The sequence below is a fragment of the Miniopterus schreibersii genome (genome assembly GCF_964146895.1).
Source record: "Miniopterus schreibersii genome assembly, chromosome: 9".
Lineage (NCBI taxonomy): Eukaryota > Metazoa > Chordata > Mammalia > Chiroptera > Miniopteridae > Miniopterus > Miniopterus schreibersii.
This window is the reverse complement of record NC_138118.1, coordinates 45,114,885-45,142,158: the sequence shown is the minus strand read 5'-3', so window position 1 is coordinate 45,142,158 and position 27,274 is coordinate 45,114,885. Positions and strand designations below refer to the sequence as shown.

The following is a 27,274-nucleotide window of genomic DNA, read 5'->3' as shown; positions in this document are numbered from 1 at the left end:
TTCAGCCAAAACTTTAATTTTAGCCTTTTGATATCCTGAGCAGAGAAGCCAGCAACACAGTACCTGGATTTCTGACCTACAGAACTTTGAGCTAATAATGTGTTTTTGCCCTAGCCAGTTTGCTCAGTGGTTAGTGCGCCGGTTCTCAGACTGAAAGGTACTGGGTTTGATTCTGGCCAAGGATACATACCTCAGTTGCAGGCTTGATCCCTGACCCCAATGTGGGGGAGTGCAGGAGACAACCAATTGACGTGTGTGTGTCTGTCCGTCTGTCTGTCTATCTCTCTCTCTCTTTCTCTCTCCCTCTCTCTCTCTCCCCCTTCCATTCTCTCTGAAAAGCAATGGAAAAAATATCCTTGGGGAAGACTAAAAAATAAATTAATTAAATCATAATAATAAATGTGTTTTAAGCCACTAAATCTGTGGTAATTTATTTTGCAGCAACAGAAAATTAATATATACAATGAAGTATAAATATAAAAACATATTCCATGACCAAGTAAAAGTAATTTCTAAACTGCCTTGCCTTTCTTAGAATACCTACATTTTATTTCAAAACATTAGGAGGACAAAAATCAGAACTGAGAACTTTTACATTAACATTAATTTATAGAAATTTTCATCAAGCAATGAGGCCTTACTATGTGCCAGGTATTACTATTCTAAGTGTTCTATATGCATTAACTTATTTAATTCTCCAAATAATGCCATTAAGTAGACATTATTATTATCCCCATTTTATAGAGAAGTTAAATTATGCTTTAAATCTCTGATTTCCATTTCTTTGATCAGCCTGAGAAAACTCGCCTTTTTTAAGGAATCCATGATTAGATGAGAACCACCTTGATATTGCTGTCTTAATCCCAAAGCCAGAATGATATGAAAAAAATAGAGGAGGAAACAAGATGGCAGCATAGGTAACAGCATAGGTTACCGCATAGGCGGTAACACCGCCTCCCGCAAACACATCAAAATTACAACGAAAATACAGAACCACCATCACTCAGAACCTCCTGAAATATAGCTGAACAGAAGTCCTACAACCAGGGAACTGAAGAAGAACCGAGACCGGTAGGAGGGGCAGAGACGTGGGAAATCCGGACTGAATCAAGGAGACTCGGCCGCGGACCCACACCCGGTGCTGCAGTTTAAACCCGGGAGGGATATCTCAGCGGCGGATGTTTCCCAGAGAAGTGAGGGGTCCCAGCCCCACATCAGTCCCCCAGCCCAGGGCTAGAGGGCCGGGAAGAGAAATCCCCACAACTTCCAGCTGTGGAAACCAGGGGGGACTATCGTTGAGGGTCCTGGAGGCTGCGGGAGTCCCAGGCTTTCCTATTAAAGGTCCCACGCATGGACTCACTCAGACACACTCCGTATGAGCCCCAGCGCCGGGCAGCAGCTTGAAAGGAACCTGGGACACTTGGGGAGGAACTAAGCTGCCTGAGATTGGGGCAAGAGGTGGAGGGGCAGCTTTCTCCAAGGCAGAAGAGCTGGCAGAGGCCATTGCTCCTTCCATGAGCCCTCCTCCCACAGAGCCCGAAGGCAGGCGCCATATTTGAATCTCCAGCACATGACTCACACCTTTCACCCTGACCCGGTGATTCCCGGAGGCCCCACCCCTCCCTACCTGCAAGCTCATCCTGGCCATTTCCAGTGGCTTGTCTATGCAAGTGGCCTCTCGAGCCTCACGCTTAGGATTTTCCTAAAATCTCTCAAACATGCAGCAGCTGGCCTCAGCATACATCTTGATAAGTGGCCCCAGGCCTGGCACTAGTGGCAGCCTGCATTGGTTCATAGCTTGGCCTCTCCTGGGCTCCTCCAAGCCCAGCACAAGTAGCAGCCAACTACGGACTGCTGTGTAGCTCATGCTGGGGGGCCCTGGGCAAGGCACTGGCAGAGGCTGACTTTGCAACTCCCGGGAGGCCCCAGAGACAGTGCACCTGGTGGTCAGACTCCACCACGCTGGATTACAACCCTACCACATCCACAAGTGACACACTCAAAGCCCCACTAAAGTAAATCCTGCTCCACAGGGGTGTCTCCAGCACAGCAGCTCTTTGGCTGTAGTTGCAGCTGGTCCTCACGGCCCATTGGCTGGGGGCTCAATTCCTCCCAGTAACGCCCAACAGCAACCAAGGTTCAACTACAACAGGACTGGGCACTCAGCCCACACAGGGGAGCACCTAGAAGCCCAGCTCAGGTGACTGGGGAGGCTGATCCACTGGACCCTACAGGACACCTACTACACAAAGCCACTCTACAAATTCCAGGAGACATAGCAGCTCTACCTAATACATACAAATACCTGGAAGCAGCCAAAATGTGGAGGCAAAGAAACATGTCACAAAGGAAAGAACAGAAGAAATCTCTAGAAGAGGAACTAAATGAAATAGATCCAAGCAAGCTAACAGATACAGAGTTCAGAATTTTGTTTATAAGGATGTTTAAGCTGACTATTAGGGAAATAAGAGAAAATCGATAACATAATAAAGTAGCAATTTGAAATGAAGGGTACACAAACTGAAATGAAGAATAATTTACAGGGAATCAACAGTAGAGTAGAGGACGCTGAGAAGCAAATCAGCAATTTGAAACAAGAGGAAACAAAAAACACCCAACTAGAAGAGCAAACAAAAAAAAGAATCCAGAAATATGAAGATAGTATTAGGAGCCTCTGGGACAACTTCAAGAGGCCCAACATTCATATTATTGGGAAGCCAGAAGGGGAAGAAAGAGACCAAGAAATTGAAAACCTATTTGAAAGAATGACAGAAAACTTCCCCTACCTGGGGAAAGAAACAGACTTACAAGTCAAGGAAGTACAGATGGTCCCCAACAAGAGGAACCGAAAGAGGCCCATAGCAAGACACATATAATTAAAATGCCAAAGGTTAAAGACAAAGAGAGACTCTTCAAAGCAGCAAGAGCAAAGCAGTTAGTTACCTACAAAGGAGCACCCATATGACTGTCAGCTGATTTCTCAACAGAAACCTTGCAGGCCAGAGGGAGTGGCAAGAACTATTCAAAGTGATGAAAAACATGGAACTACAACCAAGATTGCTCTAACCAGAAAAGCTATCATTTGGAATTGAAGGTCAGATAAGGAGCTTCACAGATAAGAAAAAGCTAAAGGAGTTCATCGCCACCAGACCAGCACTACAGGAAAAGTTGAAGGGTCTTCTTTAAGAAGAAGCTAATGAACAAAAGAATCTGACAAACTAAATAGATCCAGAGACATTGGCACATGCAACAGACAGTCATATCTCATAGGAAAGAGGGAAGGGGGGTGGAGGGTGGGAAGAGATTAACCAAAGAAGTTATATGCAAATATGCATAACCCATTGACACAGTTAATAACGGGGTGAAGGCCTGAGGAGGGGGTGGGAACGAAGTGGAGGGGGTCAATTGGTGGAGGGAAATGGGACACCTGTAATACTCTCAACAATAAATTAAAAAAAAAAAAAAAATTAATTGAACTAATAATGGTAAGAGGTTTACAAAAGTACCCAGCACACAGTAAACACTCAATAAAGGCCGGGTCTGCCTGGCTGGGTGTGGCTCAGCAGTTGAGTATCAATGTAGGACCCAGGAGATCACAGTTCGATTCCAGGTAGAGGCACATGCCCAGGCTGTGGGCTCGATCCCCAGTTGGGGGTATGCAGGAGGTAGCTGATCAATAACAACTCTCTCTTCAATGATGTTTCTCCCTCTCGCTCCCTCTCCCTTCCTCTCTCTGAAATCAATAAAGATAAATTTTAAAAAAATAAAAATAAAATAAAATAAAGGCTAGATCTTATTTAAGAGGCAGTATAGTATAATGCTTGTGAACATATGCTATGGAGCCAGACACTATGATTCTTAATTCACAAAATTTTATAATCTTTCATTTAGTCTTCAGGGACCATTTTTTCCTACCAAACAATCACATGGTAAATAAGCAAAAATAACTAATATGTACAGAAACACATTAGTGTATACTGTCTTTATGAATCCACTGGTAGATGAAGGACAGATTTACAACCATTTCAGAACAATCTCTTCCTCATCAAAAAATATTGTTTAAAAAAACATGAAAGAATTTGAGATCTGAGAATGTCATGATACCTTTTGAAGTAGTCAGAGATTACCTTGGTTGGTCAGTTCATGTGAGATAACTAAGTTATGAGTGAGGCATCAGAAGTCTATCTGTACTTTAAAAAGCTTCTCTGTGCCAGCTCCTTCAGTCCTGCTGCCTAGTACCCACTTCTCCCGCTCTTCTAACATCCAGGGGCCCATCTAACTAGCCCCACGCTCAAAAATGAAATCAAAACCCCAGGAAATGGTGGGTCTTGGCTATAAAAAGCAGCTATATTATTTTATTAAAATAATTCACCAAATATCAATGATCCTCTCAGAAATTATTTGTATTTTAAAATACTTAGTCAAATGACTGTGCAATCAGTAATGTCACCTAACATCTTTATAGATTTTGTTTATATGCACTTTAATACAGAGCATCTCATTTTACATTCATAGAAACCACCTGAGGTATGAATTCTTAGTTCCACTTCAGAAATGAGGAAACTAAAGTACAGAAAATGAAGTATCATACCCAACATAACACAGCTGGTAAGCAGTAAGCTAAGGTGTTTTAATATTAAGTCCTCTGCTCAGTCTACCATATATACTTCAATTATTTGGCACCCTCTTCTTTGTCACTATGTCACTAGCCACCACCACTGGCCACAAGGCCAAACAAATAAACAACAACAACAAAAAAACAGGCACCAGAAACTTGGAACTGCACTCTAAAAGGCTGCTAAGCTCTAGCTAAACCATTTTATTGAATAATTTCTAAGAAAATTATATTTGGGGATAAAAAGTTTGAAATACAATAATTTTAATATGTGACATGTTTTAAAAAATATGCAAAACTAAAATTTAGAAAACAAATTATTCTGTGGTTGGCATTTATAGGAGTATTAAAATAACTTCTTCAACTGAACTTTTTAAAAATTATAACTACTATTTTTTAGGAATAACATGGAATGTCAGAGAAGACAAACCTAAATGAATACTCAAAGTAGTACTTTTATTTTTCTTGTCTTGAGCTACCTACAGAGCTAGCCTCCAAAATATAATACTTAAAGAAATACCAATGCTTAAAGCAAATTTAAAAGCACACACATATAAAAGATGACTGAAAAGAATCTTTGGCAGGTGATTTATTAAACTTTCAAGAAATATGCCACTTGCAAACTTTGAAACAAATAACATCCATTTGAAAGAAAAAAAGGAAAATAAATCTGTATTCTACGTTCTACATATGGAGGAAATAAGAACACCATGTTATTTTCTTCTCCAATGCTTAAATACCATTTTTTATATTTATTAGTATCAATAACAGTAATAAAGCCTTAGACCATATTTGAAGATCAAGTTTAGAAATAGGATGTAACAATAACAAAAAATAGCTATAACCTTATCCCTAAACAAAATCATTCCTCAGTGAAACCCAAAGGACTTTATAAAATACCATATTTAAATATACATATTTTCTCCTCTTATATTTTTTTCCCTAGAAATAGTTCCCCTAAATAATTCTTCCTTCTTGTATAATGTAGTTTTAAATGGCTGCCAGCACAGATTCCCATCGGATTCAAGAACATCAGTGCTAAGGAGCAGTAACCACAGTAACTGCAAGTTATTTCCCAGGACAGACAGAGGATGAATATTTGCTCCCAACTCTATCCCACCGAGGGACATTTCTCTCCTCTCTGTAAACCCCTCTGCTGTCATTTCCCTTGGGTGCCAGGGATCCAAGACATTCAAAGTCTGGAGAGATGTTACTGATGAGCTTGAATTAGAACAAGTTGTGTTTTGTTTGTTCCTTACTCAGAAGATGCTTGTATCTACATCTAAATCAGAAAAGGCCTAAAATCTAAAATTTCTGAAAGGTACTAAATGTAAACACAAGTTTTACTTGGTTATCTCCTAACACTGTCTCAAACGCACATTGAATCCCTCTGAGTAATACTTTTCAGAGCAAAAACAAAACAAAACACAAAAACAGCAAAGCAAAGAAAATGTGCTAAGAGATATAGAATTTGTCACTTTAAAAGTAACTGTTTTCCTGCCTTAGATATATTATTATTTTCTGTTACATGGAGAGAAGATTTTTTATTAATGGAAGGTTTCTAAAAGGGAAACCAGACATTCTTACCTCCTTTCTTTCACATCTCCACAATTAAAGTAAAAAGGTCAAAAAAAAAAATTAAATATGATCATTTTCCAAACTGTCTGTGAAATATAAACAGCTGTTCTAATATTTAAAAATATGTAAGTAATCTTTTCTATAAATGATAAAAGTAATATTTTATATAGATTAGTAACTCAAGATCAATGGCTAATGAAAGACCTGAAATTAAAGCTTCTGACCATTCTCAAGTTTATCTAGATCCCAGGCCACTATCACTATATACATAAAACCTGAAAGATATTTCTTACAAATTTATCAAAGAGATGTGAAATTCTTTGTTAAGTTTTTACACCTTTCTGTTACTCTTCATTTTGATTTTAACATTTGATTCTACATTTTCTGTAATTAGAAAAAAAAAGAAAGAAGAGGGGAAAATACTTCCAAGGATGAGGGAAAAGACCTAACTAAAGATAAATGCAAGTTTTTCTAAGCAGGTCAAAATTTGTACTAACCCACAGATTTCTTCCATCTTATGGTGTATTGGCCTCAAAGGGCCAAATAAAAATTTCCAGAATAAATTTTCAGCTTCCAGCCTGTCACACACCATTTCTACATGGAAAAATATGAAAAGGTGTACATTTTTTTAAAGCAAAATGCTCACTCACCAGATGTCTGAGCTCTTTCAAATCCCTGCAGACAGTATAGAAAACTCCAAGAAGAATATTAATGTAAGCAGCATAAAAATCAGCTGAATACTCTGGAGGATGATCATGGGACAGGATCTTTTGAAGGTTCCCTGTTCCCAGGACACAAATGAATGTAGAATGATTAATACAGCACCCTACTTATATCTTCTAGCATTTTATAACAAAGGTTTAAAATACCAATAATAAAAGAATAAAACTACTACAAGATTTTAAAAGTAATACAAATTTTGAAACTGAGGTAAAAACAATTATAAATCTAGTGTTCTAAAAAAATTACTAAATGTTGCTTAAGACAAATATTAAACAATGACATCTAAAGAAAATTTCAAGAACATTATTACTGGCAAAATCAATATCACAGACAAAAAATAATACAGATTCTATTTTATTATTCTGCCTACTAACTATATCAACTTGTAAAAACAAGAAGGGGCACTACATAAACAAGGGGTACTACCACCAAACTGGAAAATGCTCAGTTTTTGTGAATTCATAAATATTTTAATGAAAATGGTCATACTTACTTTGTCATTCCCCTTTTGATAAAATGTTTTCTTCCTACAATCTTGGTATCTTTATTTCTCTTTTATCTTAAAGTCTTTATACAGTATCATAAATTTAGAGACCTAAACTTACATTTAATGTTGCTAGAAATATCATATTGTAGAACCACAGTTAAAAGAAAAAACCACCACCTATTATTCAAAATTTCCCAGTTACAGTAATGAATCAATTCCTTATTGCAATTCCCTCTGACTTCTTGGTGCAATGGTTTCTTTACACTTTTCAGTTAAGAGCTCTTTGAATATGACTGATACTTTAAACATAGTTCTACAAGGTTTAAGACTTTTGCAATACTTACAAGTAAAAATTCTTATAGGATGTTCTGATGATATCAATTTCCTTTTGTTTAATGTTCTGATTAAATGAACATTTTTATCATGGCTACTATGCCATTTACCAACAGCTCCTGACTTTAACCACTCTAATTCTCTTGTTCCTAACAATGAGTTAGATATAGGTGCAAGATCAAATAACGTACATGGACTATCAATAGATATTCATAAACAGAAATTTAGAAATAGCTATATTCAGGGGATCTTTTAAACAGGGCAGTTGATCTAAAAAAATTTTTTTCCAAAGCCTAGTTTCAGGCTTAGAATATAATCATGAACAGGTTCCAGGTGGAAGACTGTTACCTTATTTGCATTTTTATGACACAACTACTGAAAAAAATACACAAAGGCCAAAATTTGACTTTGGAGTCTATGTATTTTTATATTCTAATAGCAAAATTTAAATCTAATGTCACTAAGCTTTTTTTAAACTATGCATGAGAAAACATTTGATAGACAGAAAATGTCCAAGGGTACCTTAAAACTTGGATAAAGATATTTTTATATAAAAGTTTCCATATAACTGGATAGATGAAAGGAAGGAGGGAAGGAGAAAAGGCAGGAAGGAAGGGATAAATGGTCAGATAGATGAAAATATATTGGCAAAAAAGATGGTGTATAAGTTCATGGATGAGGAAATTTGGAAAACAAGTCTCCAGCTCAGACTGTACTCCTGAGCTCCTCCATAACATCTCTATCTAGATACTCCTTACTGGTGACCCTTAGTGCCACATGTGACAGCTGATTAGATGTTACCATTGGCTCATTTCAGTCCTGATGAAAGTCTTATAAGAATTAGAAATCTTACTGTGTTGCTGTAAAAGTAAACCAGCTCAGTTAAAGGCTACAGACAAAATCTCAGAATACAACTCTACATTAAGTAAGCCATGTCAGCTTAATAGTCTAGGATTACTCAAACTTATTAAAAAATAACCCATCTCCAACAGGAAGCTAAAAACAGTATACTAACAGGTAGTAAGTAAAGGAAAGGAAAAAACATTTGACTGGTCTTCTGGTGTCTTAAAATTTCACTACTGATGTATGAACTAGTACTCATTAAACCACCATTTCTAACTAGGAGAGAAACTTCTGCTTCTAGTCATGACAGAGTAAGAGGATCCAAAAATAGTATCCTGTAATAAATAACTAGATACTAGACAAAATATAGAAAACAACTATTTTCAGACATCATATAACAGTATAGAGTACAGAGTTGTGATACCTAATGAGAAATAAGATGAGTCCTACCATCTGCCAGGTTTTCTAACTAGAAGTAATTTTAGAGTTTCAAAAGGAATCCATTAATGTCAGGGTTAAAGAGACAGAGATGAGAGTAGAGGGAGCTAAGGCAGCTAGAATTTGCAGGGCAGAGTACATAAGAGAGCTATGTAAGAAAGAGCTACAGAAATCTGCATAGGGGTTCCCCTTGAGTCTTAGTTTAATACCAATCCGTATATGAACAGGGTAAAACCCCCTAAAAACAAGAACTTCTAGGGAAAAATGATATTGGAGAGCTATAAGTCAAACAGTTCCCAGAGTTCACACATGTGAATCATTCATGTTGCCACTAGTCAGAATGGAGAAACTCTGTTGAATGCATGGGCATTCAGAAGAGATCCCAGAGGGCTGTGCCTTAAAAGTAGAACTAAAATTAGTAATGGAATAAAGGCTACTCTAGAGGCTATCTCCAAAAAAGCTTAGAAAGAGCCTTGAAAGGATCCAATATAGATAGCTTCAAGTAATTTAAATCCTTACCAGAAAAAAGTCCAACATGTAAAAACAAAAATATATATATAATTCAATCAAACATTGCGAAACACATGAAGAAGTATAATGGATACCCATAATAGAGAAAAATTAGTCAACAGAAACAAACCCAAAATAAAAGAGGTAACAGAAATAATAGATAAGAGCATTAAAATAACTATTATAAATATGCTCATATGCTCAAGGGTATGAAGGAAAATAAAGCATAATGAGGCATGAAAAGAATGAATGGGATTAACTGCAGATTAGACACTTATAGAAAAAAAAAGGTGAATTAACTTTTAAAGACAAAAAGAAAAACTATCCCAAATAAAACACAGAGAAAAAAATATATATTACAAAAAAAGAAATTCAGTTGGACTATATCAAGTGGTCTAACATACATATAGTGTAGTCCCAGAAAAAGGGGAAGGGGTGGTTAAGTTTTTGAAGAAATAACAGCTGAAAAATTTCCTAAGTTGATGAAACTCTACGTTCATATATCCAAGAAGTTCAACAAATCTCAAGTAGAATAAACAACAAAAGATATTTTTTCTTGTCTTTTTATTTCTTTAAAGCCCAAATAATAAAGTATTATGAAGTTTATAATAAATGTAGAATTAAAATGTAGGACAATAGCACAAAGGTGGTGAGACAGAAAATTATGTCACTGAGATTTTCAGATTGTTATTATTAAGCATAACTTATCCTGATACAATAACTAAACCAAAAACTTGATCAACTGCATTATAATCAGCCTGAAGAAAAAAAATGCATTTCCAAAACACGAGCAATCTTCCTGTAGCAGAGACCAGAAAGCAAGAATTCCAAATTTTGCCCCTAGTGTCACTGCTGAGTGGAGGGGGTATCCTCAGTATCAGACACCATATTCCTAAAGATGACATATGTACCAAATTACAGTTAGATGACTTAGTCACTAAGATTATCTTCTTGCCCTGGTTCCATGCTTACTTATTCTAACCCTAATTTGGCTTATCAATTAATGCTTCCTTTCTGAATTCCTTTTTGTGTGATTATGGTATTTTTGCTTAAAGAAAAAAAATTTTCAAAAGTAAAAGGAACTTGAATTTAATGATCAGATTAAATTTAGCTCCATTATGATATACTTTTCAAAAATCTATTAGCTTACAACACTCTCTTAAAATTGACAAGATTGCCCTGCCGGTGCAACTCAGTGGTTGAGCATCAACCCAGGAACCAAGAGGTTACCAGTTCGATTTCTGGTCAGGGTATATGCCCGGATTGCAGGCTTGATCCCCAGTAGGGGGCGTGCAGGAGGAGCTGAGGATGATGTTTCTCGCCAATGTTTCCATCTCCCTCCCTCCCTCTCTCAAAATAAAATCGATAAAATTGGCAAGATCACTTTAGTTATTTAAATTATCTCTACCTATGCTGCTTTGTATCTTTTTACTTTTTAAAATTTTAATCAAATTCTATAATTCATACCACACTTTAATCCAACTTCACTAAGATGTACAAAATCAGCATTTTTTATAATCTTCTTAAATATTCTAAGTAATTTTTCAATACTGAAGCCTAAAACGGGTCATGAAAAAATGTAACTTCAAACAATAATGACATAGGTACAAATAAAACTTTTTAATGAGATCCTTTGATTTGTTCTTTTCTTCCTACCTGTTTCCTCTTCTTATTTTGTGATTTTCATGAAAGAGAAGCTATTGAGCCCCAGCCGGTTTGCTCTATGGTCAGAGAGTTGGCCCGAAGACTGAAGGGTCCCAGGTTTGATTCTGGCCAAGGGCATATACCCAGTTGCAGGCTTGATCCCCAGCCCAGTCAGGGCGTGTGCAGGAGGCAACCAAACGACATGTCTCTCACATCGATATTTCTGGGTCTCTCTCTCTCTCTCTCTTCCACTCTCTCTAAAAAGCAATGAGGAAAGAAAAAAAAGAAAGAGAAGCTATTTAAAATAAGGGCTCCAATCATCTATTCTTGGGTTCTTTGTTTAAAAATCTCAGTTAATTAGTTAACGCAGAAGGTGTTTTTTGATTGCTGTTCTTGTGAAAATAGGCAAAAAGGTGTTGATCTTAACGACGAATATTTACAGCTGATTAGTTCAGAAGGATAATGTTAATGAGGCCAAGGTCAAGGAATGATATTTTTTTTCAAAGCCTACTAACAATCTTATGCTTCACAGTTATACTCTGTGAATCAGAAGTATCATATTTGTATAGTGACATCCCAGTATTAATCTACAAAACTATTCAGGAACACAAAAAGCTTTTGTTTTTATCCAAAAATAAAACCATCAAGATCTATAAAATTTAAGATTAAAGACAAGCCAAAAAAAAAAAAAAAGAGAAACACAAGGGCTAGTAATTGGTACTCTAAGAGTTACAATAATAAAAAATGAGATTTACAAAATCAAAAATACATCTTACATAGTACTTAAGCTAAGTTCATGGTAAGTAAAGATTTCAGTTTAACGTGCTTTGCAACCTAGTCTGATTCTTATTTGTATGGGTGTTACAACTGCAATACTTACATTTGAACGTACTAGCTAAAAAATGTGAAAACAAACCATTAGCACAAATATGTGAGAAGTGCTTATTCAAAAAATTGTAGTAATTACACAAGAATAACCCCTCAGAGTTCCAAAATAAAACCTCTATAAATGTAGAAACATAAGCAATATTTTATTTTAAATTGGACGTAAACTTTAACAGATTAAGACATGAGAGTATTCCCATCTGAACATGCTAGCTTAATCTTCCACAGACTATTTTATTGAATATCACTTGTCAAAATAATGTTTTAAAATTTACCTATGCTATAATCAGGGAAATACAAGACAAATGGCTCAAAGCATCCTGTATTTGGACGAAATTTTTCCCAAATAATTTCACTGAGAAAGATAACAGTCACATTTCTGTCAGTCTGTAAAAGAAAAAGAAATAAAAGTAACTTTGCATTTAAAAATCTTAATCAGGGCAGTAATTTCATTTGAATTTTACTTTCAAATAAATTGAGCCAAGTTCCAACATATAACAAATTATTTGCATGTTAATATGCCACACTTAGAAAACCTAATCAAGGAGTTCATCCACTTGTATATTTTCATACATAATTACTTGGAATTTCCATAAAACTTCTAGGTTAATCAGCATTTCAGTTACCCATGAAGCTACAACTTATAGAATTTAAGAAACACATTTGCATAAATAATTAAGACAAAACCTTTTTATAGGCATTTTCAAAGAAATCATTAGCTTTCAATTAATAAACAAAAAAGGCAAAACTTAACATCTCTCACTATGAAAATGGCTACAACAACCCAGAAAAAAAGAAATATGAGTTGAAGAAAAACAGATTAAGCCATATTATGTAACCACATTATTACTGTTAGGAAAACGTAAGTTTTTTTAAAGGGTATTTTCACACAAATTATTAAGTAAAATTGACTTTGCATATACATTAAAAACACAAACAAGTATGATCTAAAATACCAATGTTAAGTAAACAGAGATCTTTTGAAGTATATTTAGAAATTATAATTAGTATAGAAAAAGAACATTAAGAGAACAGCCCACCATGTATGTTATCTTTCTACAGAGTGGCCACAAATGCCCTATGCATGCTAGTGAGAATTTATCTATAGATACCTCTGCATTCTCAACACAAATTTTAATTTTTCCCATATCCTTTTTGACATCTCCCAAGTTGACAAGCAGCTTCAACAAGAATTCTTTTCTGGTAGAGTGGAGATCACTGCGCATCTTTTAATTTTCTTCAGTTTCCATAATTAAAACTAAAAAGCGAAAGCTGTTTTGTTCTATAACTATTCTTAGAGCCCTATCTCATAAATTATACTGTACTTTGATGGTAATTTAATATTTATTGATTCCTAGCTTATATATAATCTTATATTCCACTTTTCATTAGTTAGAAAAAATTCTTTTGGCTGACAAAAAATATAGCATCTTTATGAAAGAAAAATATTTTTACTTTCAAATGCTTTTTTGTCTTATAGATTCATTAATTTTTAAGAATCCTTGAATTTATTTCTATAGGGGTAAAAAAGTATGCTCTAAACACAATTTTGATTCAAATCATTGAGTTGTTTTTGTTTTAAGATATGATTCTTCAAAAGCATTTTATAAAATCAGTTAAAAATACTGAGAGATTAAAAAAATGTATTTGTCAGTCTGAAAGGATTTTAAGTTGGTAATGTTCTCATCTGTTCATCTGAAAGTACTGCAATATACAGCAACCATCATAATTTAAACTTCATTTTACTCACATAAATATTTAGTATAAAAAATGGAAAATGCTTTTGCTATATTTCTCTTAAATGAAATACATTTAAAAAAAAACCAGGCAGGTATTCAGAAATGTGAGACAACAATTCTCTTTCCTGGTAGAATGAATATTACTGTACATCTTTTAATTTTCTTCAGTTTCCCTAATTAAGACTAAAACAAAAGTAAAACACCTAACTACTGTGAAGGGACGCATAATCACCATTACTGGACATGACAGGAAAAAATGGGGAAAGCTACCCTGGAAGGGCAAGAGGATAGCAGTAATGCCCTCTGGATTCCTTACAGGGAGTTCTAGACCAAAGCAATGGGAAATATTGGACGTGGACACGCAAACACAACAAAATAATAAAAGAGAGGAGGAGACATTGCTCAAACAAGATGGATTCCTGATCTCAGTAGTAAAACGCCAAGAGCTAATCAAACTGCAAGAGGCTGGACCGTGACAGGAAATTTCCAAGATAGGCCACCAAGAACTATACTTAATCTCCTCCAGTCCTTTCCATATTATCCCTAGAAAATTATCACTAAAAGTGAATTTTAGGAGTCGGCCTTAGGCACATAATGTTTCAGTGGCACGTGGAAAGCCTCTTTGAACTTCTAGCAGTTTCTCAAATTTGAGCAATGTGTTTAACTTTTCAAAGTTGGAAATACTCTAAGCACTATCCCTAAATATCCTTAAATTTATTATAATGTTACTTAATACTTAAATAATACAGCCATAAAACCAGGTAAATATAAATTATTTATTCTCAAAGCACTTAGGAAATTATAAAACCAACATAAATTTATAAGTTCATGAAAAATTAGAAAACCAAAAAAATTTAAATTAATAATAACTGAATATGATGAACAATACTTTGCTCAAACAAAATCTTTGCTCGCTTTGTGAACATGACTCTAATAAGAAACAGCCACAGTTATTTTGAGTTTAGCATTCTTATACCAACTGATATTGGTGAACAATGAATTCTCTCACCAATTTATTTATTTAAACTACTGTAAAACCCTGTTTTTGCAGTAATAATACTTGGCTTTCACCTGACACATACACACATGAAGAAAGATGCATGCTCTTTTCCCAGGTCATGACAATAAAAGTAGTACGAATACCATTCAATGCCAACACAATTGTAAATTAAAATACAAAGCTGGTTCTGACACAGTGACCATATATAGAATTTGAAATGATCCAGAATTGACATATCATTATTTTCTTAAATTACTGAAAAGAAAATTTTTAAATTTTTGCAGGAAGTTCAAAGTCTAGCCCACTGCCATTTATTCTAGCAAATACCTAAAATCTTTCACTAGAAAGCAGTGTTAGTCACTTACAATTATAAATAAAAAGCTAAAATTGAACTGTTATCAAATCACAAATTGCTTTAACTTTGAAAAAATGCTAATTTCACTCATAATAGAGAAATGCAAATTAATATATTAAGATGTGTGTCATTTCTCACCTATCAAATTGGCAAAAGGAAAAAAGTTGACAACACAATCTATTGATTAGGCCATAGGGAAAAAACTCTCATACATTACTTACCAATTCTTGCAACCTAAGAAACCCAGGCAAAATATTTGCTTCCATATCTCTTAGATACTCTGCTTTGTCTAGAACCTTATAAAAAAAGAAAAGCGGCATCAATATAAATTTGCAAAGCCCTTTACAAAACATTTACAAATATTATAAATATTAATAATGTACAATTCAAGAATTGAACATTCCATGTTAAAAAGAAAAACTAATTTTTTAATTGCTATTTACATTTGTGGAAGACATTTTAAATAGGTCAAATAAGTTAAAAAGGGACTATTTATGACATGTTTTAACTCAAATTTCTAAGTAGAAAATGAGTGACTTTGAGCTCCATTAAAAAGGTTTATTTTACAGGTATACTATTAAAAAGATAATGATATAAGGTGCTCTAAGGACATTTTCTTAGGTTTCTAAGAAATACGACCATGTGCATTCTTCTCTTCCATTTGATAAAAGAAACATGTCTACCGTGAACAAAAATTACAGCTCTTTCTGACCTGAGAGAAAGACACAGAAAATTCTGAATCTCATCATGTACAACTCTTCTTGCTTGAAGTTTAACTGCATGCTAAACCCTGTTTATTTAACTGTTAAGATAATGCTATTAGGACTGTGTTTTTTTAAAAAGGTACTTATCTTTTAGAGATATATAGTACATATACTATAGAGATACAGTACAGGTACATAGTTTTAAAAATAACATATATATGATATACATAATATAGGAGATATACAGGGTAGATGCAGTACATACATATATTTTAGTGGATCACATGATGTGACTCAGGGAACAATGAATGGGGTACAGATGACCCAAAAGTCTGGCCACATGTTAGTAATGGATTCATTTGGGTACACTATACTATTCTTTTTATATGTTTAAAATTTCCATTAAAAAAAGTTAAAAATTTTTTAAAAACCTGTTTGAGGATGTCACCCATTTGAAATTCTACTTGCTGAAGTCATTCACATATTCTGCAGTCATTCCTCCTCATTCTCAAATATTACAGTTTCTATCGCTTCTCTAATAAAATTCCTATATATTTTTTGATATTTCAAACCTACATGAATGACCCTCTTCTGATATGGTGGATGTTCCTTAAATTCCTCTCCACCAATGATCTTGCCTCCTACCCTACCTCAGGGAAAGACCAACTGTTTTTGAAGGGTGATCTGTGGCCCCCTGGGGAGGGAGGTTGGCAAGGTTAAAATTATTTTCATAGTAATATTAAAATATGATTTGCCTTTTTCACCATGTTGACGTTTGCACTGGTGGTGCAAAAGCAAGAGTAAGTTAAACTAGAGCCTCTTTAGCATAATTCAAAATGGTAATGATGCCAAACTGTACTAACAGTTGCTGTATTCTTCACTATGCACTTGCATTAAAAAAAAAAAAAAGACTTCTGCTTCTGAAAAGATGGAATAAATGTACTTTTTCCTACTCTTTCTCCCAAGTGAAACTAAAAATCTTGACTATTATATATAAAAGAAGCAGGGTTCTGAAAGGTGAAGGGAAGTAAGCAGACCAGCTAGGGACTTCAGATCAGAGGAATGGCAACTAATGTCAGACAGTAAACTGCCTAAGTTGTCTTGATCGCCTCACATATCCCAGATGTAGAGCTGAAGAAGCCGTAACACAGAAAGGCCAACAAGCATAGACCAAAAAAGCCCCAAAAGTCTGCTCTCTCTAGCCAAATGGCCAGGAAAAGGCAGCTTAGCAAGACTTCTAGAACACTGCATTCTCCCAACCTTTCTTGGTACACCACTGACTTCTTCTATCTCCTTGTTTTTTCTTCATCTCCTCATTCCCTGAACACTGGAGTGCCACAGGAGACTCAGTCACAGGACTCACCTCTTTTCTAACTCAAACACTCTTGGTGACTAATCCAGTTTCACAGCTTCAAGTACTACCCCCCTATGTTCATAATTCAAAAAAACCATCTCCACATTGGACCTCTCTTGGCCTCAAACTCAAATGTCCAAGTGCCAATTCAACATCTCTGTAGGACTTACCATGCTGCAAACCAAATTCCTGGTTACTCTTTTCCCCACAGAAAGACCCCACTTGCTATAGTTTTCTCCATTTAGATACTGACAACTCCATCCTTTCAGGTGCACACAAACTTCTGAATCATCCTGATTTCTTTCCCTCCTCCACACTCAACCTATCAGAAAATTCTGTCAACTTTACCTTCAAATATATCCAGACCGCTTCTTACCACCTCCATTGCTACTAAGCTGGTCTAAGCCAATATATCTTCCCTAGATTATTAAAATACCTCATTAACTAATTGTACTGGTTTCCTGGGCTACCATAACGAAGCACCAAAACAGCATGGTTTAAACAACAGAAATTTATTGTTCCACATTTCTGGAAGCTAGAAGTCCAAGATCTAGGTGCTGGTAGGGCTGTGCTTCCTCTGAAGTGCTAGAGAAAAAAATCTGTTCTAGGCCTATCTCCTAGCTTCTGTTAGTCCCTTGGCTTATGGCAGCATAAATCCAATCTTTACATGGCATTCTCCCACGTGCACGTCTGTCTCCATACTTCCTTTTTATAAGGACACCAATCATATTGAATTAGGGGTCCAAACTACTTTAGTATGACTTCATCTTAAATAATTAGAATTGCAATGACCCCATTTCCAAAAAAGGTCATATTCTGAGGTATCAGGAGTTAGAACTTCAATGTATGAATTTCTGGAGGAAACAAATCAATCCATAACACTAGTCTACATGCTTCTATCCTTGCAATCTTCCATTGATTCTCAATATTACCACTGTCCCCTTTACTTAAACTATTCCAGCTTCAATGACCTCCCTGATATTCTTTGAATATACAAGGCACGCTCTAATCTTTGTACTCTCATATAAACCTCTTTGCTTGGAATACTCCATTCAATTCCAATTCCATAGACAATCATTTTCTTAAAAAGGTCATTTTCTTAAAGTATTATAAAAAATTCACTAATGTAAAACACTCTACATTTTTAGCTATCTGCTGAAGATTTTCACATTGATGTAACAACTACAATTTAAACTTAGCCAACCAAAAATTAGTTGATTCATCCTTCCCCACAAACCTAACCCATATACAATTGACAAGTTTGACCTTTTGCTGTCTCTTCCATTTATTCCTTTCTGCATATCATGCCCAACTCTAGTCCAGGCCCAAATTTCCTCTAATGTAAACAGCTACAAACGCCTCAAAACCATTCTTCTGGCCTTCGCTCATTCACCCCCTCCAACCCACCTATTCAATATGCCTTCAGAGTAATCTTCCTAAAGCACATTTGTTGCTCTAAAATTGTCACTATCTTCTCTCACTAACTAGAAAAATGAAATAACGATCTTCCACCACCTACCTTTCTAGTCTTCCTTTTTCTCCCTTCAAACTTATAACCCACTAAAACTAGACTATTTGACATTCATTCCCATCTGTATGCATTTGCTTATATAATTCCTCCAAATGAAATCCCTCTTCCTCAGTTTCATCCTATTAACACTCTAATCATTCTTTTCGGTCTATCTCAAATGTTATCACCTCCTGAAGCTAAACCAAATATGCCTAAGTCAGTACTTTGTATCTCACGGTTATTAGATCACATTCTGCATATAGTCATATGTCAGTTTATATGTCATAACTCTTCTATTAAACCAAAATTTCCTTTGAATAAGAAATATACCTACAACATTTTTGTATCCCAAAGCACTTTGCATAGAGCACTGCATATGAGACTTAAAACAAATTTGTATATGACTCAAAACAAATATATGGAAAATGAGCTAATAAACAAACCAGTTTTCAAATAAGAGATAATATATGAAATTAAATACTTACAATATATACTGTCTGATCCTTGAGACTTTTGGCTTCGGTTACTTGTTTAAACAAGCGAACGAAATCATTAAATGTGTCACAGGTTATCTGAGTAGAACATCCATCCTCTGAAGAACTAAAATGATTCAACTTGTTTAAAATTTGTTCCAAAAGCAGCCTCAAGGTAAAGCATTCAACACAATTCACAAAGACATGTGGGAGCTAAAAACAAAAAACAAAAAAAAAGTGTAAGTAGAAAAAAACACATACATACACAAGTGTAACTCTGCTAGATATTTCCCATTTGCCCTTTTAAACCTATACCCCACAATCTTCCAACCTGCTCTGTGTCCCAGAAGTCTGAACATTACACACTGTATCACCCAGACTCTCTCTTATTTTTTGGCACTGACTGGATTCAGCCGATGGGAAGAACCAGCAGGAGACTAAAGGAGAGTAGTAAGAGAGAGAAGTTGAATATTTATTTCCTTGATTTCCAGCCCCACCAAAGGCCACAGCCCCAGGTGTGTAGCCGTTAGTCAAAGGCTACAGTTCTTGTGGGAGTTTGATAGCAACTCCCTCCTGTGGCCTGTTCAGGTCTGGGAGAGGTAAAGGCTATCACTGCTTCACCATCCCTTATTGGTTCCCTTAACATTTCTTCAACCCTTGTAAAATAGTCTCTTCATTAAACTCATTTCAATTATTTGAGTTTGACATTTGTTTCCTACAGGGATTCAAAGCAAACTTGTATTTTCCTCTAAAAAATTCTTATAAGGAAACCCAAGCACGTTTGAATGTTAAAATTCTTAGTAGAAATTTCACGTTTAGAATTTTAAGATAATGTCCTTAATGATGAATGAACCTAGATCAAAAAAAGAAATGTAAGAGTTAGACACCATAGTAATCCTCCTATGAGGATTGAGAACTAGCTCTTTATTTAGATAACTATCAAAATGGAGGTAATTCCTAAATTAACAAGGAAACAAAAGGCTTGCTCACAAATACAGATTTTCATGATGAAATAACAAAAGCAGTACTGATCATTCAGAGGAAGACAACTTGTGGCACTGGCACAAGCAATGGAACTTATAACTATTTTTAGTGATATCCTATAAATCTCACCCAATAAGGGCGCTTTTCTTTCTCTGAGTAATGGTGCAACTAAGGCTACATTATATTTACTTAGGCACAGTTTTACCATCATTTGCTGACTTCCTTTATTCCCATTCCTTTATGAACTAGAAGCCACAAGCTCTCCATTCTGAATAAGTGTCTTGCTTATGACCATCTGTGTACTATGCATGACCTTTAATGGCAGCATATTCTAAGGGTCTCTTTGTGTACTTGTATCAGAAGTACTAATAGTCATTATTTAATTACAATGATTAAATAGCAGCAAAAATTATAATGTTAAAAAGTGAAATATATGCCTTAACTATATAACTTCCTTATTCAGTTTTCACGCTTTTATGTAAATATATATATATGGACACTTCATACTCAGGGTTCTTAAGTGCAAATGCCTGATCCAGGATCTTGTACACTCAGATGTGAGTCTGGTATGAATGCCAGGCATCCATACTGTTAAAATGCACAGGTGTTTTTAGGGATCAAAGGTTAAATTTCACAAGTTGATATGTGTCAAACACTGTGCTTTGTGATGAGGATAATCTCAAGAAACTCAGTCTTGAGCCAGCAAAACACAAATACAATGAAACAGCTAAAAGGGCTAAGTATTATGACAGAATTAAGCACAAAATGCTTAGGTTGCACAACAGAGGAGAATCTAACACACTAGAGCAAGGGTGGGGAACATCCAGCCCGAGGGCCATATATGGCCCTCAAAATCATTTGGTCTGGCCCTGCCAAAGCAACAACAGGCAGGACTTGAAATTCAGTAAATCTAGGAGCTTTTTTCATAGCTAATTTTTGAGCTGGCAATTTTGTATGGCCTGAGAATGATGTTATAAATATCCAAATGGGCCTTGGCAGAAAAAAGGCTCCCCACCCCTGCCTTAGAGAGTCAAGACTGGCTTCCCAAGGTATAAGTACAAGAAAATCTAGCAAAATACATAAACATTTGCCAAGCAACAGCATAATAGAGGCGAGCAAGTGAATACAGGGAAGCTATTCCAAGCAAAGGGAGCATTATGTGCCAAGGCCTGAAAGTCAGAGCAGGAACTATAAGTCATTTAGTATGCTAAATAAAACGTGCACCCTCAGAGCTAGAGCTTAGGATTGGGAAAATGAAACTATACAGCCTACAGGCTGGCCATGTTTTGATAAAATTGTATTAGAACACAGCCATACCTCTTCAGATAGATATTGTCCACAACTACTTTCACACTAAGGCAGAGTTGAGTAATTGTGATAGAAACTATATGGTCTACAAGCCTAAAATATTTACTATCTGGCCCTTAAGAAAAAGTTTGCTCATCCTGGCCCAGAACATGACATACGGTGTGGAAATAGTCATTAATAATAGCAGCTAACCTTCATTGAGTGCTTATTACATACTAAGTACCATACTAAGCACTTTTCATGTATTAACTTATTTAATTCTCACAACAATTCCAAATGTTGTCACTATTAGCCCATTTTCAGATAGGGAAAGCATTAAGTGGTAAATCCAGAAGAAGAACATGAGTCTGCCTGACTCTCCAGTCCAAATTCTTAGAGATTATGAAAAATAAACTGAATCTGCTTATCTGGGGTCTTATATATCAGACAAAGCACTTAAATATTTTCCTAATGATCTTAAGTGAGATTTTCATGAACTGGTATGGGGTGAAAGACAGATTGCACTGAGATTGTTGCAGAAATACATGGAAGAAACAATGGTAAATGAAGCTGATTACCAATGACTATGATTAAAGGTACATGAAGTCAAGACATTAATAATGCAGAATGAGTAGAACATGTTTACTGGTTCCATTTACTGGAAGAGCAAGGATGAGAGAGGAGTAAAGAGAAAGTTCTGACAACTATGTGAATATTGACACCATTCACTCTGATAGGCAATATTGGAAGAAAGGCAGGGTAAAGATGAGATAGTCAGTTTTGTATCTGTGGAGCTTCAGGATTATCAGTATAAATATTATAAATACAACAATGGAAAAGAAAAAGATTTTCTACAACCAAGATGACTCTATCCAGCAAAGCTATCATTTAGAAGTGAAGGTCAGATAAAGAGCTTCTCAGACAAGGAAAAGCTAAAGGAGTTCATCACCACCAGACCAGCACTACAGGAAATGTTGAAGGATCTTCTTTAAGAAGAAGCTAATGAACAAAAGAATCTGACAAACTAAATAGATCCAGAGACATTGACACATGCAAGAGACGATCATATTTCAGGGGGTAGAGGGAAGAGGGAAGAGGGAAGGGGGTGGAGGGTGGGAAGAGATTAACCAAAGAAGTTATATGCATATATGCATAACCCATAGACACACACAATAATGGGGTAAAGGCCTGGAGAGGGGGTGGGAGTGAGGTGGAGGGGGTCAACTGGGGGGGAAAAAATGGGACACCTGTAATACTTTCAACAATAAAGATAAATTTTAAAAAAAAAGTAAAAGAAAAAGATTTTAATATTTTGTGAAGAATTTATCATCATATGTGTTCTTCCCAAATATTATCAGCCAATGAAATAAAAAATAACTTTCTAACATAAAGGCTCAAGTTATCTAACAATCCTTTCTGAAGTTTATAGTCTTTGAAGGTATTCAAACAAAAGTTGGTCAGAAATGTTTTATGTAGATGATATTCCTTCAGAGAAAGGTAAACGGGACTAAATAATCTCCTAGATCCCTTCCATTTCTAGGACTCTGAACACAAATCAATTAATACTGAGCTTGGGGTTATTCTTACCTCTAAAGTTTTCAACAAAGTTTGTGTGACATAGGTCTTTCCACTGGCAGTATGTCCATAAATAAAAATGGATGGAAGGCTGAAATGATGTCTCTAGGGGAGAAAAGATGATTGTCAGTCTGTACATACAAAAGAGAAAATAAATATTTATTAACATGCAAGAAAGTTTTATATGGTAAAGTAAAATATGCAATCCACATTATTTTAACAATGAGTATAGAGTGGCGTCATCACCACACTTTGAATTTACTTGAATTCAAGTCTTAAGCACTTTCTCTGATAAGAAATTAAAATTTCTGAAAAATTATACTTGGCTTATATATTATATAGTATATATACCCACACTTTTATATTATTGTACAGGTTTATATATACAAACTGTTATATTTTCAAAGGAGATTTTATAGGCAATTTAAGAGACTTTTCAAGGATAATTTGACCATAATCCATTTTTATCTTTTTTTTAACTGACTTTTAGAGAAAGAGAAAAGGAGAGGGAGAGAAACATCAATTGGCTGCCTCCTGCATGCCCCTAACTTGGGATCATCCCGAAATCTGGGCATGTGCCGTAACCAGGAATCAAACCTGCCACCTATGGGGGCATAGGACAATGCCCAACCAACTGAGCCACCCAGCCAGGGCATCAATTTCAAGATTCTTCTGCAGTACATTAAGAGTCAGCTGCCTAGCAAAAAGCAATACTACAAATATGCTTCAGTCACGTAACGAACATTTATTAGACACCTATTAAATGCTGAAAACAATGATGCAATGAAGAGTATAAATATCAGTTAAAGCCAAAATCTGCTTTGGAAGAGTTCATAGTCTAGTGAGATGATATACATTTTAAAAATAATTACAAGAAAATTAAATGATGCAATTTTCATGAGAAAGTAGAGTCTCTATGATTATCATCTACCACTACAATAATAGTCATAAACATTTATTACATTCTGGCCACTAAGTTATACCTTTCCTTTTGCAACACATATTGGAAATCAAGATTTATACAGGAAAATAATTTCTAAATAAACTAAAAATTAATGTTTTAATACACTAATCCATTTTTGAAAATGTATGTAACAATCTTGTAAATTAACTGGCTCAAAAATTCTGTCCCAAGAATTAAAAGCATATTTGCTGAACATCTCGCTAAACAAATACTATATTTCACCTTTAATTCTTTAAAGTTCAAGACATTCTTCAGCAAATTTTTTCAAGCTACACTAAAACTCTCCATTTCTGGAATCCTGCCACACTTGTCTGCATCCACTATTTGGTCCTTAATAATATCCCACCTCATAACATCTTTCCTATTGTTCCCTAGAATTAAATTGAACTTTTGCGTTGTTATTTAACCTTTCACCTTCACAGAACTCCCTAACATAAACTGCAATAAACCAGAATCTGGCACAGTGCCTGACACAGAGAAGGTGCTCAGTAATATTTGTTGTTGAACAAATAAATAAATCTGCTTAAAAATATGAACTAGTTTTTTGTATGTCCCACGTGCACAGCACCTTGCGGAAAAGTGATATTAATATTGTTAAACATGATTTGCAGTAAGAGTAAAGGACAAAACCCTTTCTGTGGTCCATACCATGTTGACACTGCTAATCTCTATTTGCCAATATTTCTCTTTCAGGAGGAACACTTCTGGCTGGAGTGATCTGGTTTTATCAACTCCAGGGAAGGAATGCATAGGGAATAACCCAAAAAACGGCTCAGTGATAATATGGCTAACTGTAACTGAAAGCATTATGACTAAACCTCAGACTGTCATCCAACATTTCCAGGGATGAAAGTACTTAAAGGACTTAAGCAGGCAAACCAGAAAATGGGGAGTGGGGAGGGGGGTGAAATAATGAGCATAACTCTAAACTCTCATTTACTCTCCTTACAGAGAAGATCCAAGTCTGATTAATTCCAAGTCTAAATACTGTGTAGGAATCAAAAGGCCTCCCCCAAAGGTGAGAATATAATAAAAAATAAGTTTTGAATTGGTGAATGCTACCTACTGCCTATGAAAAGGACTCTCCTATGGGTGTCCATCCAAAGAAGACCCTTAACCTCTTCTCTCCAACAGCATCTGAACTGCGAGTCTAGAAGTGTGGACTAGACTTCTTCAGGGCTTTCACAATTCTGGAAAAGCCGCTTAATTTTTAAACCTGAAGCACTGCTTTGGCCCTCTCCTATCCACACCTTGAAAACCATCACCGATCCACACTGGACTTACACCAACTACCTCACTAAATTGTGCGAAGTTACATCTGCAAACACTCCTGCTGTATAAAATCTTGTTGAGTTGGGGAAGATAAGAAGCAACTGATACCTGGCTACCTTGGGTTAACACCATTTCAAATGTGTGGCGCGTGCAAACGAACACGTCCGGTGCCAACATCCTGCGGTGCAGGCCGGTGCTTCCGGTGCAGTGGTCTTTTAAAGGGACTAACACGAGTTACTTTGGGTGAAGTAGGATAGACGGTACAACGCTCCCTACCTCAACGCAAAAGATGCTCAACCCACACAAGAAAAAAAAAAGAACACATCGCAAGACCACAGACACGTTTGCCTCGGGATTTGGAAAAGATAGTTTGGCCACAATACCTCTCCAAATAGTGACTGCAACGTGGACACTTGGGACTCGCGACAAAGCACCACGTTTTCCAAGTGAGGCATTCTGGCGGCTACCAGGGGACGGCGCAGCCCCCGGCCAGCTAGTCTCACGAAGCAAGCAGCAGCTTCACCTCCACATCACCGCCCGCTCCCGCCGGAAACCCGGCGGCGGGTTGTGGGTGGGGCCAGCGCGGACGTGCGTCGGCGTGACGTCAGCGCGCACGCGTAGCTTTGCCCCGCCTTAGTCTCAATGGGTGAGGTAGGGTTCTCTGAGAGCTTTCCTGAGGGAGGGTTTTTGCCCAGGCTGCAGCTTCGGGTTGGGCATCTCCATCCGCAGCCTTTGCCACCCAAAGGCCGAGAGGGCGCGAGGATGGCCCTACAGAGATAGGACTGAAAGAGCTAAGGGGGCTCTGTGGGCTCCCAATGATCCGCGAAACCCTGGCTTCGATTTTCCCTGCTTGAGGCCCCAAATTTAGAAATTTTGATTACCCGGGAACTTTAGACCTGGAGGAATGTTAGGCCGGCGTGGAGCGGAGGCCCGCACCCGTAAAGGGGCATGGGCAAGACAGACTCGGATTTTTTTCCTTGAGAAGGGTGTGGGAAATTAGTGTTATCCTGGGTGGGTGGTAAAAGAGAGAGTGTAATGGGATTGAGCAACTTGGAATTGCTAGTCTTGGTGCAAGCCTGAAACCAGATCTTGGAGCGCCTCTCCCTAAGGGAGGAAGTCCTCGTGTAGGTTGGTGAAGGCAACAAGTGAAAATATTGCAACCTTTGGCATAAGGCTTTCTCATGCATGTATTCTTGGAACGCCTGCCAGAAACCAGACACTAGAAGATTCTGGGAAGATAAACAATTAGACAAGTGTGTAGTGAAAAGAGGACTTGGGCTCCTGAAACCCCTGGGTTGGGGCTACTTGATGACTTCTGAACAGAGAACTTGGAAGAATCACGGAACCATTCATTTTGAATCTCAACTTGGTTATTTATAAAACATGAATAATAACAGCACTAGCTGAGTTATTGCTAGAAGTAAAAGATTATATGCTTAGTGTCTGGTATACCTAGATTTAAATTGTGGACATCATGATCAGATTCTTGCATTTCTAATGACCCACAGGATCTTTTCATAATCATGATTTTCTTATAATATATTAGAATTCTTATAATATATTAGAATTTCTTATTATATATTTAAAGCAATAATTTAAATACAGTTGCCTAAATATTTTGAGAGAATGATAAACGGTACAATAGGACCATCAAATCTTTCAATATCTCTTCCTAAGGGAAGCTAGCCCTTACCCACCCTCTTAAGACTGTTAAACGTTTTTATAGCACTACATCTTTATAGCATTTAACAAAAGTATAACTAATCATCTAAATGTTGGTCTCCCTCTCCAGATGCTTTATTAGAGCAGGAAACCCTGTCTTCATAGCTCCATTTTCAGTATATACTGTAGTTCCTGGTACATACATAATAATCAGACAATAAATAATTGTTGACCTGAAAGGAAGTGCCTTATGCCTGGACAGATTTAAGAAAGTTTCCCAGAGGAGGAAACCAAGAAACTGCATCTAAAGAGAAAAGGTTCACCTGTGAGACCACCAAA

At 36.2% G+C, this 27,274-nt stretch overlaps 1 protein-coding gene across 6 annotated transcripts in view; it reads right to left on the bottom strand.

The window, feature by feature from the left end:
• The window catches only part of ORC5 (origin recognition complex subunit 5), a 216,152-nt gene extending 190,284 nt beyond the window's left edge, over nucleotides 1-25,868 (bottom strand). For 4 of the 6 annotated variants that reach the window (XM_081147838.1, XM_081147840.1, XM_081147842.1 and 1 more), the window contains exons 1-6: nucleotides 25,657-25,832; nucleotides 23,050-23,142; nucleotides 19,204-19,404; nucleotides 15,372-15,446; nucleotides 12,332-12,443; nucleotides 6,844-6,974 (exon numbers count right to left, since the gene is read on the bottom strand). In XM_081147838.1, coding sequence (XP_081003964.1) covers nucleotides 6,844-6,974; nucleotides 12,332-12,443; nucleotides 15,372-15,446; nucleotides 19,204-19,404; nucleotides 23,050-23,142; nucleotides 25,657-25,728 — 684 coding nt within the window. In that variant the 5' untranslated portion in view covers nucleotides 25,729-25,832. Of the gene's footprint in view, nucleotides 1-6,843; nucleotides 6,975-12,331; nucleotides 12,444-15,371; nucleotides 15,447-19,203; nucleotides 19,405-23,049; nucleotides 23,143-25,656 lie in introns of all 6 variants that reach the window. The other 2 variants (XM_081147843.1, XM_081147839.1) reach the window with 2 other exon arrangements.
• Between the last annotated feature and the right edge of the window lie 1,406 nt (nucleotides 25,869-27,274).